The following is an 18,891-nucleotide window of genomic DNA, read 5'->3' as shown; positions in this document are numbered from 1 at the left end:
ATGGCGGACCTCAGGAAAATCTGTCCTGAGTTTTTGCCCTGTCGTGTCAACTATACACGAAAACCATCGTTTCAGGGGAAGCTTTTCATTCTTCTTTGCATTCTTATCGTGGACTCCGGAGGGGCTACGACCCATTGGGTTGTCACAGAGGATGGAAAAATTCAACAGCAAGTATGACAGTTAACGTTAGCTCATTGACCTGCTAACGCTTTCGTTAGGTAGCTAGCTTGTAAAGCTATTTTTTGTTAGCATTAACGGTTGTATTTGGATATGTGGCTAACGTGATTGAGCAGGTTATTTTATCTCAACACGACCCGTTTGTCAGCTGAGGTAACGTTATAAACGGCGAGAAGGTAACGCTCAATATACGTTTTGTTTGGCTAAGTCTGTTAGCTTACAATAGCTACATTTAAACTGACGTTATCGATGGGTGTTTGAGGTCAAGATGACCAAAGTATTTCAGGCCCATGTCAACATCCGCGTTGGAAACTGCTTATTAACGTGTAAGAGAAAACGTTTATGTTGGTTGGTGCCAGCAAAATGCTACTTATATGTAGAGGGAAACACCGTGTTTATGTTAGAAGTGTTAGTCTTTAGGGCTCTTATCAGCTGAGTTTGCACATTTGAAATAGGAGTTGGAGAGACTGGGTTTCTCTGAACACTCTATAGAGCCAAAACATACTCCCATATGTTTAGATTCATCCACAGATTAAGTCTGTTCGCACTCACTGTGACTGACAAGAATGTGTACTGACAGGAAGAAAGTCACTAAATGTTGTTTCTTATCACACTGTTTTTGTTTCAGGTTGACTCACCGTTGAATCTGAAACATCCACACGATGTTGTGATTTTCATGAGGCAAGAGACTCGTGTTAACTACCTCAAGAAACTGGAGGTGTGTGGGCATCACTTCGTTTATTTGATGTGCATATATGTAGTCATGATTGTTTCGTTTTTGGTTCCCTGTTCTGGTTAATCTCTTTAACAATATAATGTCTTGCTTGCAGAAAAGAGATAAAAGTATCTCAATTCAGTGGAAAATATCTTTTACATATATGCCTTGTATCAGTACTTAGTTTTATGTTTTTACGTTTATTGTAAGCTGTCTTTTTCTTGTGCTATCTACTCCTCACTAATTAATTGTCCATGGTTATTGTTGAGCAGAAGCAGCTAGTGGCACAAAAGATTCACATTGAGGAGAATGAGGACAGAGACACGGGGCTGGAGCAGAGACATTACAAAGAGGATGCGGACTGTGTCATGGCCAAGGTACCCCTGGGAGACCTTGACCTGTATGATGGCACCTATATATCCTTGGAAAGCAAAGACATCAGGTAAGTTCTCCTCAACAAAACACCGCATTGTGAATGTTCTGGTCATCCCTACGTTTTTTTTAATAGTGGTTAGGGCACCATTTTAATCTTACATAGAAAAATGATGGAGATATAATTTGACAAGATTTATCACCCCTAAGTTAGTATACAATGTCTGTCAATGATTATGATGAAATTGCATCTTAAAATGATTTTTTATGCTCTCCTTTAATAGCCCTGACGACTATGTGGATTCCCGGTCAGCTCTGCCCCCAGATCTAGAAAAGCCTGACTGTGCAAAAGTGTTTGAACTACCCTATAGTATCCATGCTTTCCAGCATCTCAGGGTAAGTAGAGGCCAAGCTTGTCAATATTTTATTCAGAATGGAATGGGAATGACTCAGGAAAATGAGGACGATCTCAGTTGCTCTCATCATCCAATAGATATTTTATGTAAATACATAGTACGCTGACTTAAACCTCTGTTTTTGAGAGTGGGAATTATGTTGTGATATGCTGTAACTATGTTTATGTATTTTCCACCCTCAAACTTACGTTGCTTTGAAACTTATTAACAGCAAAAACCAAATTGTTGTTGTTAAAATGAGATTTCAACTTTTTTTTAAAAAATCAGTTGTAAGAATCTGTTCTTAACAATGTAAGATCAGAAACCTAGAGAAGAGAATTGTGTATAACCACAATATAGGTTCACAGGTTCAGCAGTAAAAGGCAGATATGAGATGGCTATAATAAATGTTTTTGTCTAGATCAGCTATGGGACAGGGTTACTGAAGCTAGTCAGTAGAGAAAGTTACGCACGACCAGAGTCAAAGGGCAACAAAAATGAGATGTAAGCTCTATTTTCTGACAAAGACTTTGCAGATATATCACCAGAGACAGGGAGCCTCAGCCAACCATTTTAGATAAAATACAGTGGCGAGTATTGTAATTACCGTCAGTAATTACCTTAGAGCTTAATGGGAATTGCAATTGAAAGCCCTAGAGGAGGCCACAGCTGCATGTTGATAAGTAGCATCTCAATGGTGCTGTGTTTCTCTGTTCATGTGGCTGGTTTTCTATCTAATAATTGTAATTGTCTCAATTATAATTCTTTTCTTTTCAAACACTAGAAAAGGTTTGTGGAAGAATCCTTCTACCTATATAGCTCTGCTTCACCTGATTGACAGTTACCACTTCACTTGACAATGATATATGTTTTTGTACCATTTGCATGTACCCTTCAAACGCTTCTATTACTGTAAACTATCATTTTATTTGAAAGACACATAAAAATAGTTTTCATTAGAGATATTATTATGCCATTTTGTCCTTCCTAATACTGAACTAAAAAAATACCTGAACTAATGAAACGGCCAATCCAGTACCAGTGTGATTCCAATGCATTAAAAACATTGATATATTATTCAACAGCTATCGGTCTATACTCACTGTATGGAAGCACGAATGCTACCCCTCCAAACTGACACCTTGCATAATGAATTGTCAGTTTTCCACATGGGACTTTCCACTATGAAGTAATGCCAAAAATGTTGCTATTTCCGCATAAATTTGTCCTGTGTTTAACATGTGACTGTCCACACAGTCAGAGAAAATATAAAGTGATAATAGCTGCATTTGACAAAGTAGTCTTCAGTAAGCTGATAGGCCGGAGTGGCACCACTCTTCTTGCACTTCCCTGCACACTGTACGGAAAGAATAACGCTTATAGAGAATCTGTTAATTATACTCAGGTATAAAAGCTAGGCTTTTGTCTCAGTTTATTAACCACATTGTCTGTATAATATTTAACATTTCTATTCTGTGACCATTTTAGCACCAAACAAGTTACAATTTATAAAGTTGATGTTACAGTGTACAAACTTGGATCACGCTGCCACATGTCTTCAGTCTTCCATTTATTGTACTTACTTGCTTTAACCGGTTAAAGGATATCCAGCACATCATAGTTATTTGTATATAGTTGCAAAGACATGACCACTGTGTACTTTGAGGGTTGGTATGTTGTTTATCTAGGACATTTGTAACACAGGTGAGATGATTTGTATACAGCTTATTATGTAAACAACAGAGATGTAGCCTTTGTGTTTGACCGATGGAAGCCTAAATTCCTATTAAGTGAATCATCCCTTCTGTCTTTCCCAGGGTGTGCAGGAGAGGGCAAACTTGACCTCCCCGCTGCTGTCTAAGGAGGATCCCATTTTTAGTTCATTGTCTCATAAGCTGGGACGCAGTGTCGATGAGGTGGGCCATCGCATCTATCAAGGGTTACTGAGGGTAAGGTCTTCCTGTGAAATTTTGCCTGATTAAACTTTGAAAAAATTCAACACAATATTGTTTTGTTCTTTGCAGATATTGAACAAGAGCATGGAAAGTGTGTAGGAAAAAAAGAGATTATAGTTAGCCTTTTAGATATACACTCACCGGCCACTTTATTAGGTACACCTGAAAAATCTATTGTAATTCAATACAACAGCACTGCCATGGATTCTGCTTTTATAAGGTCTAGTTTTTGTTGACTTTTGTTTTGTTGAGATTTGGAAGTGTGTAAATTCAATTATGTTTATTACTGAGGCCATAGTTAAAGGTGGTGTTGTATTGAACAAAATGATATTGAGATGTGTCTCTAATTTTTTGTCCTGCCATTAACATGCATAAGGGGGCCAGAGTATTAGAAAGACCTCTGAATATAATGCAGCTCAGTACAGCCCCACAACGAATTATGACCGTGATGCTGAAATATCATTGAATTAACACCTCTGTGACAGCTTATAAAAAAAAAACAGTACATTACAGGCAACATAAAAGTAAATCGTATGGCTGAGCTGGTGTGCCTCCCTTTCAGGCAGCATCACAAAGCATCAGTGTAGCGGTATAGTCATTGTCAGTACACCCCTATACACATTCAGGGTTAGGGGTGGGAATCGCAGGGTAACTCATGATACGATATGTGGCCCAACAATAATATCACGATACAGGGATTCTGCAATAAGTGATATATTGCAAGGCAATCGTAAAATGATACATCACGATGTCTGATTAACTGAAGAATACAAAATGCCCCTAAAAAGTTGAAGTGCAGAAGTAATGCATTATTCACTGCAACTGGCTATCAGTTTTACATATTTTGACACAATTGATGTGAACAATCATGCAGTGACTCAAATTGGCAGGGAGAGGAGGTTTAGAGCTATTTAGAGCGATATTTAACGCCGGCCAGTCGATAATTTTATCACACCAGTCACAACGATATATTGCGATATCGATATTTTGTCCCACCCCTATTCAGGATATCAGCAATATAATCCAATTTGTCTTGTGAGTGAAATTCAATGAAAATTCAGCAACACTTCGTTGTGGATAAACCATAGAGGCCCAACAGTTAGCAGTTAGTCCTGGAAGAATAAAAGGCACAATGTGAGTGTCTTCATGATTGTGTTTCAGAACTCATCGTCCTGGGTGCTGTACAACATGGCGTCATTTTACTGGCGTATGAAGAATGAGCCTCAGAGGGCGGTGGACTGTGTGGTGCGTGCTCTGCATTTCTCCCCAAGGTACTGACTGTCAGGCTGCTCAGAGCGCAACACAGTTTACTGTCAGAGACTGCTCACAGGTGTTCACATTCTCATATCCTGTATGTGTTTTGTACTTGTAGGCAGCACAAGGATGTGGCCCTGGTCAACATGGCCAACGTCCTGCACCGCGCCCACTTCTCAGCAGATGCTGCAATTCTCGCCCACGCTGCCCTGGACCTTACCTCAGATCTGTTTACCAGCCACTACACCTTAGGCAACATTTATGCTGTAAGTCAAACTGAAACCATTCCGCTGCACTATTTACACTTGCTTGTATCAGAACAGGACTTTTTATTATAGAGGTGTATAATTAATTCAAGTAAAATTATCCAGCAAATTGAAGTATTAATTAAATATATGGGTAGAGCAATTTCCAATCTCTGCCCAGCTGTCCTTACCTACCTATGCAGAGAAATTATTGGTGTTGGCAAGTAATACATTGCTAATTGAAACCTTGCTGACTAAACATCAGCAAGCCTGGTTTCATTCTGTTGTTGCTACAGTAGCTCACAGGAAAGTTTAGTGAACCCATAGCAGTGGTTTCATGATAAGGATTTTTGCTATCTCACTGTTGGTAGTTTACTTTCAGGTTTCCAATAACACAAATGAGACAGATTTCAGCTGTCAGCAGTTGCTTTTCTTACTTGTAAAGAAACCTATTTTCTAAATGTAAAGGTACAGTATATTGCAACATAAGACTAAACCCCCCTGCATAACAATAAACTCATCATTATAGCACACTCTGTACATGTGTTAAGCTCTTTATTTTTTGTTACAGCCTGATTTCTACATAAAAAAATCAGTGTACTATATCAATATTTTGTTTGTTTCCTCTTCTATCACTGTCTTACCAGATGCTTGGGGAATACAACCACTCAGTGCTGTGTTACGAGCAGGCACTGCAGGCCCAGCCCGGCTTCGAGCAGGCCCTGAGGAGGAAACATGCTGTGCTCTGTCAGCAAAAGCTGGAGCAGCGCCTGGAAGCCCAGCACAGGTAGGCAAGAACTCTCACACACACACACACACACACACACACACACACACACATACACACATCCTTTAGGCTGTTTCCACAGGATTACTACATACTGTAAACAAAATCTAAATATTACAGGTATTAACTGGTAATGCAACACTTCCAAACATTCCATCCCATTGCATGCATCAGTGAGGAAACAATGATAACAATCAGCTATCAGCTTTCCAGTATATTACAACTTTGATCCTTGGTTAGACTGCCAGAATAGGCATTTTTTCCCCTCATTTGTCTTTCTTTTTAACAGTTCTGTTCTATTTTTTTAAATGACAAAGGTAGAGCTGAACTCATATTTATAATCCAAAACATATAATGGGGATTTTTAATGATTAATGCATAGTGGAATTATCTTTCACTTTTGACTTGGGGTTGTAGGATTTCTTTGCTAGGTTTTTATGCCCACAATCCTCTTACTTCCCTCTCACACCTCCCTCTCTATGTTTTTATACATACAGATCCCTACAGCGGACTCTGAATGAGCTGAAGGAGTACCAAAAGCAGCATGACCACTACCTTCGCCAGCAGGAGGCTCTGGACAAACATAAGCTGCTCCAGGAAGAGCAGATCCTGCGCAACATTATCCATGAAACCCAGATGGCCAAGGAAGCCCAGCTTGGTATGATGCCATACACATAGAGAATAATTAAAGCAGACCAGAGGTGTTCTTTTACTCTTTGGATTTTGTGTTCAATATTTAATCCAATAGCTAATTGCTTTAGCTGCTCAAAAGAAAATGTTAACTTGTGCTGGCCATAGTAAAATGATCTGTATCAGTTCAAAAGCGGGGTACACAGTACAAGATAATCGGGTCGATTTTGGGCCCAATTCCCCCCTTCCGACAGTTGTAAGCAAAGTCCCGATTTTTGGATGGTTCTAAAACTTATCTTGCCAGATTTTCCCGTGGTGTGAGGGATGTTAAGAGTAGTTTTACTTCCCCCGATCTGCTCGGCAGGCCGTCTTGGCCGCACTGATTTCAAATCATAAATATTAAACATGTTCAATATTTACGATCTGTTATCCTGTTGTGTGGGGGGAACCCTGATGACAGCCAAGCACGCAGTCTGAATTGTCACATGGAATGCAACAGTAGCCAATGGGGAAGCATAAAGTCACATTGTACAGCCCATGTTCACGCCGTCTCCACCACTTCATCCACAGTTTGTTCTGTTTTCTTCCTGAATTTTCAGTAAAAAGTCAAAAAACTATCATCGCTAATTCTTCCTGCCCGTTGTCCGCAATGTTTGTTTACTCTAAAGTCTTGTTTGACTGCGAGAGTTTTGCAAGATGTCCAGTTTTGAGACTCATGTTGTTCATGAATGGAATCTGTTAGTGTGTGGTGTACTGTTTTGGCGTAAGCGTTGCTCTCCACACACTACAGGAACAAAACTGTTAAATCTATGGTTATATATCGTCCAGTGTGGGGTCACTCACATTTTCAACATCTGTTAAGATTTGAAAAATCTTTTAGTGTGAGCCAGGCTTAAGAGAGGAAAGCTTAACCATTTATTTCACAGAACTGACATATCAATGCTCTGGAGGTTAGGTAAATGTGGTTGTATGGGAGCATCCTTACTATGCGAGTTACATGATGATGAAGATGTGTTTTCACATTAATCTAGCCATGATCTTCATGCCTATTGCTACACACACATCTCTTGATTATATTTTGTACCTAAGTAGCACCTGAGTGTTGTGTGTCATTGTGTGTTCTAGGGAACCATCAGATGTGTCGATTGGGTCAGCAGCAGCGCAACCTCTACTGCCCCTTTGACCTGCCTGTGCGCTATCACCGTGGGGATCTGTTTGAACATGTCCACTATGTCCAAGTAAGTCTGAGATGTCAACGATGTGCTAATTGTTTTTCCCTAGATCATACAAAAATAAAGAGAGTTGAAAGAACCTGTCTTTTGTTGTGCAGATTTAAGTGCATATTTATCAATGGAAGCAAACCAAAGAAAAATCCTCCTGTTTCTCATCTCTCTTTGATCATAGTTTGGTGAGGAGGTGTCAGTTGCATCCAGTGTAGCGCTGGTGTCAGAGCGCAACTCAAACCAATCGGCAACCAGCCCCCAGCTCCATCCCTCTGTGTCCGGAGACCAGGACCCTGTTGCGGCCTTGTGGGGCAGTCAACAGGATTACACACAGGCAAGACTGAGAACAACACTTGTTTTGTTTTTTTGTAGTAAAAATCAGTTTTTGAAGAGTAGCCTAGTGACTGCAGAGTGCACCATCAAATTAAAGCTAAAAGGACATATGTTACCTCTGCAAAGCCAATGTATGCTCACCAAATGTCCACACTATTGCTGTCAAACAAACATGCGCTTCTGTAGAAAAATAGCTGGATCGCATTTTGTCAAACACTGATAAAGTCCCCAATTTAACGAATTCCCGGAAGAATTGACTAATAGGCTGCATCTTTTATTTGGCTTACCTGTATACTCCTGATAATTAATGGACAAATATAAAACTGTCTGAACAGAATGGCATGTTGGCATTAGTACAAGAGGGAAAGTGTTAACTTTGAAGATATTTTTACATCCAATTGGGGGTGTTTTCTAAAACATACTGGTGGGTGCAGTGAGCTGTAGCTTCAGCCTACGCCTTCACAGCCTGTAGAAAAGGTCTTTCTGCTGTTGCATTGTTTTTGTTTTTTTGATTAATTTTCATTTTGGATGTTTCTTTTTTTCTAATTGGTGTATGCAGTTTTTTATGGATGAAATATACAACAGTGAATTTTATGTAATGAGTGTGTTTTTGTTTTAGGATATACAAAGGATGTTGTGGCCTCAGAGGAGTGACTGTGCCCATGAGTACCCCAGTGTTCCCCCTTCCCACCTGCTGCCAACCTACTACCTTCCACCTGAAACTCAGGGCCTCAGGTCAGTATAGTGCTGGATGGGAGTAGTTTGTGGGTATGATCTTCAAAACTGCAGCATGCATCAAAGCCAAAAATACTGAATTTAATCTAGGTTAGGAAAGAGTGAGCGTGTGGCTCCAGATTTACAAATCAACACTTCCCTCATACAAATTTCTTCTGAGTGAAATGTGTTTAATTGTGTTTATGCAGCCCTGTGGCATCTGTCCTCTATGGGAGCAGCAGTCCTCCTCAGACAGTAGCTGTGCCAAATTGTGGTCCCGTCCCCCAACCATACCCAGCCCTCCTGCCTGCCTCACTAGACTGGCCTCTGGAAGAAAAGGAGCTGCCAGATCCCTATGCCTCCCAGGTATCTGTCTGCCTCTTTAAATGTGGGTGTGATTTGAATAGGAAAATAATGGAGATAGACAGATAACATCTGCAGTGTTTACAGAATTACAACGCTCTTACTCTGTGTTTTTATTTGAGTGTTTCTCCTTTTGTATGTGGACCCGTACAATCATTAATATTTCTCTGTGTGATTACAGATACTACAGTCTCGCAGTGGAGGATGGACGCTAGAGCAGATTGGCTCCAGAATAGCTCAAGCTATGAAACAAGTAAGAGGGCTCCTCATTGCCATGTTTTACTCGTAATGAAAGATCTCACTGGCAATGTGTAAATCCTTGAATATAGAGAATGAAAGAATTGGATGAGAGAATTTGTTAGCTACACTCGTTGATTAAAAATATGCCAAAATTGGCCCTGCTATGTTATGTTATGGTATGTGTCTTTTTTGAGTAGGGGCAACGTACAAAGAACATTAACCTTATATAAAACGAGGAGAGATGTCCAAAGGTGATACTTAAATCACCTTTGGACCAGTCTACGCTTTAGTTATGCAATGCTGACATTCTCAACTTAAATGGGTTTGTTTTAGGAAAAAGTCTCCATTATATAAAACTCTTACAGCCCTCAACTGCAGTAGTCCAGACCCATCGCCCATTTTCATAGCTAACAGAAGTTTGTTTGTATGTACAGGCCACTGTACCCCGCTGGCAGGTCCACAATGAGGCAGCTCTATTCTGGCGGGCTAAAGGCAATGGCAGCAGTGCCCTGCAGTGCCTGCGCCAAGTGTTGAGCTCAGCCCCGCCTTCCCACCGCCACTTGTCCCTCACCAACGCTGCTAACCTGCTGCTACACCATGGCTTGACCACCCATGCACAAGCACTACTGGAGCAAGCACTGGCTCTTAATGCATCAGAGGTAAAGGCACAACTGTTGGTTTTTACCTCCGGATATACATTATATATTACATTTACATATTTCAATAGTACTGCAGTAAGCAGTTTGGAGGGCATTATTGGCTTAAAAGTTATGAAACTAAATTGTGTAATAGTTGCTTAAGTTCGTACAACACAAGGTTATCTAAGGTTATTTAAAACTTTCTGTGATGTGTCTGGAACAAAAGATACTTTGTCCTAAACAATTAATGGCCTTACTATTTGGCACAAAGGATATCTGCCAAGCAACATTTGAATGCCAAGCTATGCCTTAAAGTTTGCTGACTACCATGTAACAAAGCACTCATGATCTCAAGGTTGTACTAGACATATGAATATAATTAAAGGAGTAATCTGCCCCTGGAAAAATCGCGCCATAGCTGTGGAGAAAGTTGTACAAACAGCTTGTGGTTTTTCTACATTCCTACAACACCCAGCGTGCATTGCGAAAGGAACAGCCCAGCGAGAGACTGTGGAGTGAAATACTACTGTTTTCCAGTCAAGGCAATGGCGCAAACCGTTACAGAATTCGAATTACGAGGAGAATATTCTGGTGGATCCTCTAAAAAAATCTTGGAGTCTGCACTCTACATTTCAGACCCGCCGATTTTGAACGAGACATGACATCAGAGGGGGGCATCCTAGATTAAGGGAGTGTAGTTTAGCAAGCTCCCTGGCCTCCGCCAGTTGACGCATTTTATGTTGTCTGACGGAGGTTTTCCAGGGCCCATTGGAGAAGCGGCTAGCGTCCTACAAAGGCACAGAGGGAATTTGAATCTTAATGGCAACTGCTCCCCATAATAATATGATACGACTGAGGTTGAAAATTGTCGAACTAGCCCTTTTAGTCCTCTCAAGCGGCCTGTAGACTCTGCATTTCGACCCCAGAGAGGACCTTTGAGAGATTTCAAGTGGCCAAAAAATGTGCAGGATAAGCAAGATGTTTGAGTCAGGATGGACTAAAATCAATAAGGAACTTTTCCAACATCTTGTTAAATCAAAGCTTCCAAAACAACAGTGGCTTGTAAGAGTAAAACAAGGCTGTACCTAACAAAATTACCTTAAGTGAGTAGCACAGTGTAAGTGTGTAGTGGGGAATTGCAATATATTAATCTCAGTTTCACTTAATTCAACACCAACAAACAGCAGGAGTGTTGTGCATGCAGTTGTAGAAGAAAAGCATGTACTTTTGTCCTTATATCTCTGTAGGATAAACACATATAAGCTCAAGCTGATTTTCAGTTTTCACATATGCTACCCTTCAGCTAATATTCCTCTGTTGTATTTTGCTTTGCTTCCCTCCATCAGCCCCACACCCAGCTGAGCCTGGTGAGTGTGCAGTTGGCCCAGGGCAATGTGACAGGTGCTCTGGCCTTGTTCCGCAACATCCTGCTGACGGCCCTTTCCTCTTCCTTTTCCTTTTCATCCCTCGCTGGTTGTGAACAGTGTCGCACCAGCCTACCTCTGCTCCGCTGTCTGCAGTTTTACCCCTTCCTATATAATCTTTCACACAGACCCCCTTGCTCAGGTAAGTGAATCGTACACACGGCTGACTTCTGTCGCTCCGTCTTTAAAGAATTTTACTACTAACAACTGTGTTTTCCCTTATTTGGCTATAGCGGAAAACTAGACCATGAAATGCGTTGAAGTTTTAAAAAAAATCGGGCATAAAGCTTAAAGAGCTATTGCAAAAGTAAGTGTGGCTTATATGATGTTTTGTAGGGTTTTTATTGTAAAGGATTGCATCAGACTACATTTGAGCAAGAAGCTAAAACATTTTTAAGTTTCTCAACAAACCTCTTTCTTTGTTAATCTTTCCATAAGATAAAGATATGATAAAACTTTATTAATCCCGCAGGAAATTACAGTGCCAGATAGCTCCAAAAAATACAGTACAATACAAATAATACAAAATGCAAAGATGAAGTAGTTACAACCAATCCATACGTTTATTTCATATTAAGAACAACAAAATAGTATAGGATCTGCATAGCCTTTTATTTTGTGTTTACATTTTTATTTTACTTTTATTTGGTCTAAAATATGACTGAAAGATTCAAGATTCGAGAAATATATAAATTCTTTTGTGACACAATTTAATTTATTTTCCAGTTCTACCCACTGGCTGTGTTGCCCTGGAAATGTATTAGTCATGGGCTTTAAATGCACTCTTCGATTTAACACAGACAGATTATGCACTTGTTTTTTTGATCTTGACTAAGGAACCCCCCATGTTGTCCCTTTTTTAAGATGGAGGAGTAGCTGTGAGAAACAAGTAGTATGTCGCGCTCCTGGTATGAATAAAGACTGCACCTTCTTCTTTATTCATATCAGTGGGAGTGAAGAGAAAAGTGCTTTGAAGTGGAGAAATTTTGCCACTCAATAATTTAGGCTGCAGAAAATAGCTGAAGCCAAATTTAGAAGGGTCTATATTTTACTCTCCAAAGCTAAATATTGCTCCCATAAAGCACACTCGGTACATGAGGTCACAAAGGCACTTTTTAAACACACGCCCACTTCAGGTCACAGAGCTTCAAATATACATAAAAATACACAAACTTTTGCCGTGTTAAATTTTGTGGCGGCTGCAGGTCCTCCCACAAGTTTGATCCTGTTTGAAGTGTTGCTAGAGTAAAAAAAAAGTTAGAATTTGGGCTTTTGTGTTTTTAATGCTCGTGGAAAAACAAATTGGTAAATAGCTTGCAAGTGCACTTGAGTCATAGCTCAACACCTCAACATTACAATATTGAGAGTCCGTATTGACTGCCTAAAAAACAAGAGAGAAACATGCCAGCCCAACAAACTGATGCATGATTGCAGCAGTAACCGCGTTCTTGCAATGCTGTGGTGTCATGGGAGATAATCCACAGCAGATCAGGTGTTTACCATTACTTCCTTAGCAGCCTCATCTTCTTATTATCTTGGTGACTCAAAAGAAGTGCACAGCCTAAAACAAAATCCACCTCGGTTAAAGGTTTCAGACAAGGTTTAAAAATACAAAAACAGCAGTCTCTCTCACACCTATACAGGTGTTTTCATGGGTCTCCCATGACTCCTTTAAGATTTTGACATCCAGTAATGTAGTACACAGATCAAATATCTTCTGGTGATTGTGAGAGTTTCTGAGTGGAAATATCAGATTTCGCTGGGGTAAATTGAGACGGTGAATGGATTCCGAAGAGTATAGAGAGATATAATCTTAAAGCACTGATTTCTTCTTCCACAGAAAACAAACACAGTAGCTGTGTTGCGAAATTCGAAGTGCATCACTTTCTGTCAAGGAGAGAATTGTTCCCAGGAAAGAGCTTGTGCAAAAGCGTCCATGCACTGGCTTTGGTTTCCACTACTATATAGCTCAATCAGAGTAATGAAAGGAAGAGTGTTTGTAGAGAGTTGAAGGTTATTGCTTTAATTCAAAATGAAAATCCAAATGAGTGCCTTAGTAACCTCTCTTTAATACACATGATTACACAATCCCCCACACAAGAGTGGGATAATTGTTCACGTCTACTGCAGAATATGTGTGTCTCTAAAATATCTACATCTAACAGAAACAATGTTTGAAAATAGATTTGTGTTTGTCCCATTGTGAATACATTTGCTACAATGCCACCTCATAAGTCTCGGCTCCAGGTCTGTGGTAAGGGTACGGTTTGGATAATACATTTTAATGTAAACTTAACTTTCTTGATCTAGAGGGTGCTGCCTGCTTGGTTGATGAGGACCTCGGTATACAACTTGAAGAATGGGAGGGCAGCGAGGAGAAGCAGGATGCCCCAGCAATTTCTGCCCTGGAGGACCCTTTGCTCTTCGAGAGTAAGAGTTTGTTTTGGTTTTATTGTATCGATATGTGCAACATTAAGATAATCTGAGTATGCTGTAGCAAAGTGTTTTTTGTCCAAAGATAAGAACAGTTCTGTGCGGTTACAAGTGTGGCACAATTTTTACTCCAGCCAAGTTCATGCTAATTTCAAGCTTCATATTTCACTCTATGATACCTGTGGAGTAGCTTAGCATCATTTACAGTTAAAAAAACCCATCATTTTTCTCACACTGGTGCTCTGTGCAACCCCTCATGCAGCCTCTGCAGCGTGTAGACTGAGCTGAGAAGCCTGGGGATTACTCAAACATACTTTTACCTACAGATTTGAAACTTCACACACATTTAGTATGGACATCCAACATTGTAACATTAGATATATGTCTTAAAATGTCCAACAGCATAATACCCCCTCTTTAAAGATTTAAATAAAACACATATGTTACTCATACAATTTGACTGATAAATGCAGACATGATCACTATTTCATACATGGGAATCTCTGTGTCTTGGAGTTCAATGTCTTTTGTTAACTTAATGATGTCATTTGTCATAAAGAAAATCAGTCTAGCAAATCAGTTGGATTAATTTACTTCACTGAAAAAACAAGTTTATCAGACCAAGTCTTTCTGTGCTGATCACTTGCTTGGTTCTCCTTTAGCTTAACATCACTCAAATTTACTCCTCTCCTCTCCTCCTGTGTTACCATTTCAGAAGTAATCTTGGACAGTAATGGATCAGGTGAGGCAGCTGGACAGCAGCAGGCTTCTCCCTCTGCCTCAGGATCAGCTAAAATGGCCTCCCCTTTTGGAGGTGGAGGAGTGGAACGGGAGGAGGAGTGGCAGCTGAAGGAAGACCTGATGGGAGCTTTTGAGGGAGCACTGGATGTTGGAGGCAAACGAGGAGACCTGCGAGGCATCCGGGTGCTAAAGAATGACCGCGTCATGGGTGCACGTGCAGGCGGAGGGCCCTGCTTCGGAAACTGTGAGGATGACGAGGGAGCTGAGTGGGTAAGTGTACATGCCTGTCCAAAGTTATAATCACCAACCTCTTTTAGAGCTGGGAGCGACTGTTACAGCCGATCTGAATGTGAGAGTGACTTTTGTCTTTCATCAGATCACCTTCCAGGTAAAGCGGGTCAGGAAGTCTAAGGTGGATGGGACAGAGAGTGGTGCCAGCGCTGATGACGGTCAGATCATGGAGTCACTGCCTGGAGGACACTCTGTCTTGGAAATAAGCGGACCAACTATCCCATCCCCCGGCCCTTCAGGTACCACATGCACCTGCGTTTTATTTACTTCCACCAGCATGAACACAGAACAAAGCACTGAGAGCGGTGTCTTTGTGCTTTTTGTGCTTTTGTGCAGGTCGCTGGAGGGATTACACAAGTCTTGGCTGGCCTGGGCCGGAGGAATGCCAGCGCACACGAAGAGTAGACCTCACCACTGTAGCTAGCACCTGGCTGGCTGTTTCTGCCAAGAACATTGAGTAAGGCTCTCACTGTCCGGATCATAGTCACAATTTCATTTCATGTTTTATTCCAACAAGTCAATCCAAAAGAGCTCTAAAAAGAATTAATGAGTGTGAGTTTAATTGGCACAGAAATGGGTTTCGGGGATTGACTTTTTTTAACTGTCTGAAAAAACGTACACTTTGAAAAATGATATTTAAAACTTTCACGATACCTTAGAAATGTGTGAAGTTATTTTTTTATTTACAAGCTTTGCAGCATTTCAACTACCAAAGGAGTACATACAATATTACACCTTTTTTTTAAAAAAATGTTTCCCCTTTACTGTGTCTTTTCAGCATCACAGAGCACATAGACTTTGCCACTCCACTCCAGGAGCCAGCGGCTGAACCTTTATGCAACGCCAACCTCGCTGCTAGTATGCACACCCTCGACCACCTGTCTGGGGTGGCCAATCGAGCCGCTATCCACTACACTGGAGAGAGCCAACTGCGTGAGGTAGGATGAGTCATAATGTAGATTACTAATTAATAATGAACATTGATGCTCGGTCTCAGAACTACACAGTATGACAGACAAGTTCAATCTCAAGCAAGACTGAAGGTGGAGTTTAAGTCCCACAGGTGCACTGCCATAAAGCATATATTTTCTGAAGCTTTATGTAGCTAGTGTGAAAAATTCAGAAGAGCTTGTGCTGATGCTATGAAGACAAATCAAAGAGCAAAGTTACAACAGTTAAAATCTGAACCCTAATTAGCAAAAGTTCATCGAAGACAAGGAAAATCGAGGCCAGTCCTTAATGAAATCACACTCTCAAGTGGAAAGCAATCTTTTTATTGACAATAAATCACTATTGACAAGCTATCACAGTCCAACTTTTTAGTTACCGTAAAATCTGGAATATAAGTCGCCCCGGAATATAAGACGCAGTCTGTTTTTGGGGGTATCCCCGAGGGGAAAAGGTTCTCTATAGCTATTTATTAATAAAAAAGTGTATAAGTTATTTAACCACTACTCCAACTTATTTTCATTTAAAACACATTCAAAACACACAAATTACAGCCTACCATCTTTTTTCACCATGTCGAGTTTGTGCTGTAGCTAGCGGCAGCCCGCGGTAACGTTGATTGTTGTGAGGGTGGTGGCTGCAATGACGATCATGACGGTGCACGTCTGTGACGAACAACAATCAAGTTAGCAATCTAGTTAGCGAACCAGCACTGCGGCATATTGTAAATAGGAGACGTAGCAGCTTGGACCCGGAAACAGTTTACTGCGCCATCGTCTGGGTAAAATACTGTAACACAATAAAACACCTCTCTCTGCATTTTATACAGGTATATTGGTCGCACCAGTGTAGAGAACACAGCTCACTGTTTAGAAGAAAAAAAAGTGTGTCTTATACACAGAACTTTACAATAATAGTCTAACACGTTTCTCCTCTTGTCCTAACCCTCAGGTCCTGCAAAACCTTGGCAAAGATAAGTTCTCTCCTCAGTCCTTTGAGCAGGTGGGAACACGCATTGCTAAAGTCCTGGAAAAGGTGAGGGCTCTTACAGCGTCCTAGTTACAGAAAAACATGCTCTGCTAACTCTTTGTCTAACTATTTTTGTGAATGTTGATGAATATCAAATGATCCATTAAAGACAGGCTGCAGATGAAATCAGCAAATACCAATAAATATACCATTACCTAGTCCCACCCTGGTCTTGCAGAGTGGGACTAAAATACATTTGCAGTGGATATTCAGAAAGATAAATATGTTTAATGTGCTTTCTTGCTGTAAATTGTAGTAATGCAACAAATTGCACGAGAGAAATTATTTAAAGGAGGTGCCATCTCTGTGCATAACTTAACACCCAGCTATTGTAACACCTAACTAAACCACTCAATACGATTGTGATTCTACTTTCAATCTGCAGAATCAGACATCATGGGTATTATCCAGCATGGCTGCACTGTACTGGAGGGTGAAAGGTCAAGGCAAGAGAGCCATTGACTGCTTGCGCCAGGCCCTAAACTACGCTCCGCATCACATGAAGGCAAGTTAGAACTCAATTGTTCCCAACCATTACCTAAACTGGTACTTCTGGTAAATACAGGATTTTTTTAACCTAAAAAAAAAAATCAACCTTTTTTCCCGTCTGATTTGTGACCCAGGATGTGCCCCTTATCAGCCTGGCCAACATCTTCCAGAACGCTCGGCTATGGGAGGACGCTCTCACAGTCGCTCGTATGGCAGTAGAAATCGCCCCGCACTTTGTCGTGAACCACTTTACCCTCGCCAACGTCTACATAGCAATGGTAAGGGTTACAATCATTTCTTGACCTGCTGCTCGGCACCCCAAGTTCAACCAGTGATGCAACAGAAAACCAAGACGCGAAGAAGAATTTATAGTGATGTGGTTGTCTTTTCTCTTAACAGGAGGAGTTTGAGAAAGCCATGCGCTGGTACGAGTCCACTTTGAAGCTGCAGCCAGAGTTCGCCCCTGCCAAAGACCGACTAAGAACCATTCAGTGTTACTTGCTCACCAAGAGGGAACGCCGTCAGCCCTAAACAACCTAAACAGTTTGATCCCAGGAGTACCCCGCAATCATGCACACGCAAGATAAAGAACACTCAAACACACATACACACATACACACCTACACACAAACACTTATCTGAAGACCACCAAAATTACGGTGTAAAGGTGGTTAAAGATGAGGCATCACGATTTATATGCAGGAGAATCTGGGTTTTTATTTGTGAGATCCAACCCCCCAAACATTTAGCTTTTCAAAGTACAACTGTAGATACTTTTGCCCATAATCTCATCTGTCAAATGCGGGACCTCTTGTTATCGTCATGATCAAGAAGTTATGGCAGCCCAACTGTTTTTTATTATGTTTGCTTAACTTGCAATAAATGGAGGGGGGGTCAAGTTGAATAAGGCTCTCAAGTTCCAGGTAATTCTTCTGCAGAACTTTCATTTAATCTGTGCAAATTGGAAAGCAGCTCACATTGCCTATTGATGAAAGCTTTTCTGTGTAAGGAAATGGCATCAAGGAGGTTTTTAAGAATACTTGCATACTTCGGCCTGAAGATGGCGCCATGTTTTAATGTAACTTAATTTGGACATTTAAATTGAAAAGATCTTATACAGTGATTGTTTAAGTCTGTTGTTTAGATGGTCAGGGATGTGCCTCTCAACTCAGAGGTTAAAGGAGTTGGAATTAAACGACATACACCCTCGCTATCTGCTTTATAAAATGGATGGGAATTCTCAGTTTTTGCACTTTTTTTCTTTATCATTCCTGTTTATATGGGACCTACAAACTGTTTGATTTTGCTCCAAGGTAATTTAAAAACAAACCAGAGAAACTTAAATAAGCTATTACATTTGCTTCTTAACTTATGGAAATCATAAGGCAGAAAAAAGGATTCGCCATTGACCATCTATAAAAAAAACCTCTTAAAGTGGAATCTGTATTAAATGTACAGTATTAAAGGCAGTGTGTGGATTTCATCTGTTCTTTTC

At 40.6% G+C, this 18,891-nt stretch overlaps 1 protein-coding gene across 1 annotated transcript; it reads left to right on the top strand.

Annotated features, from left to right (window-relative positions):
- ttc17 (tetratricopeptide repeat domain 17) lies at window positions 1–18,891 on the top strand. The gene is made up of 25 exons (XM_069657209.1): window positions 1–171; window positions 806–895; window positions 1,165–1,334; window positions 1,549–1,660; window positions 3,477–3,608; window positions 4,776–4,885; window positions 4,987–5,134; window positions 5,761–5,900; window positions 6,398–6,558; window positions 7,656–7,768; window positions 7,935–8,087; window positions 8,706–8,821; window positions 9,010–9,166; window positions 9,345–9,416; window positions 9,838–10,062; window positions 11,388–11,607; window positions 13,776–13,895; window positions 14,614–14,909; window positions 15,016–15,169; window positions 15,267–15,387; window positions 15,709–15,868; window positions 16,830–16,913; window positions 17,293–17,412; window positions 17,531–17,674; window positions 17,796–18,891. The coding sequence occupies exons 1-25, from the start codon at window positions 1–3 to the stop codon at window positions 17,925–17,927; spliced, it is 3,621 nt and encodes a 1,206-aa protein (XP_069513310.1). The 3' UTR covers window positions 17,928–18,891.

The sequence above is a fragment of the Semicossyphus pulcher genome, unplaced genomic scaffold, assembly GCF_022749685.1.
Source record: "Semicossyphus pulcher isolate SPU_LCO1_2020_fin unplaced genomic scaffold, fSemPul1.0.p SCAF_1, whole genome shotgun sequence".
In the NCBI taxonomy this organism is placed as follows: Eukaryota; Metazoa; Chordata; class Actinopteri; order Labriformes; family Labridae; genus Semicossyphus; species Semicossyphus pulcher.
The sequence above is the reverse complement of the archived record's forward strand: the minus strand, read 5'-3'. Positions and strand labels throughout refer to the sequence as shown.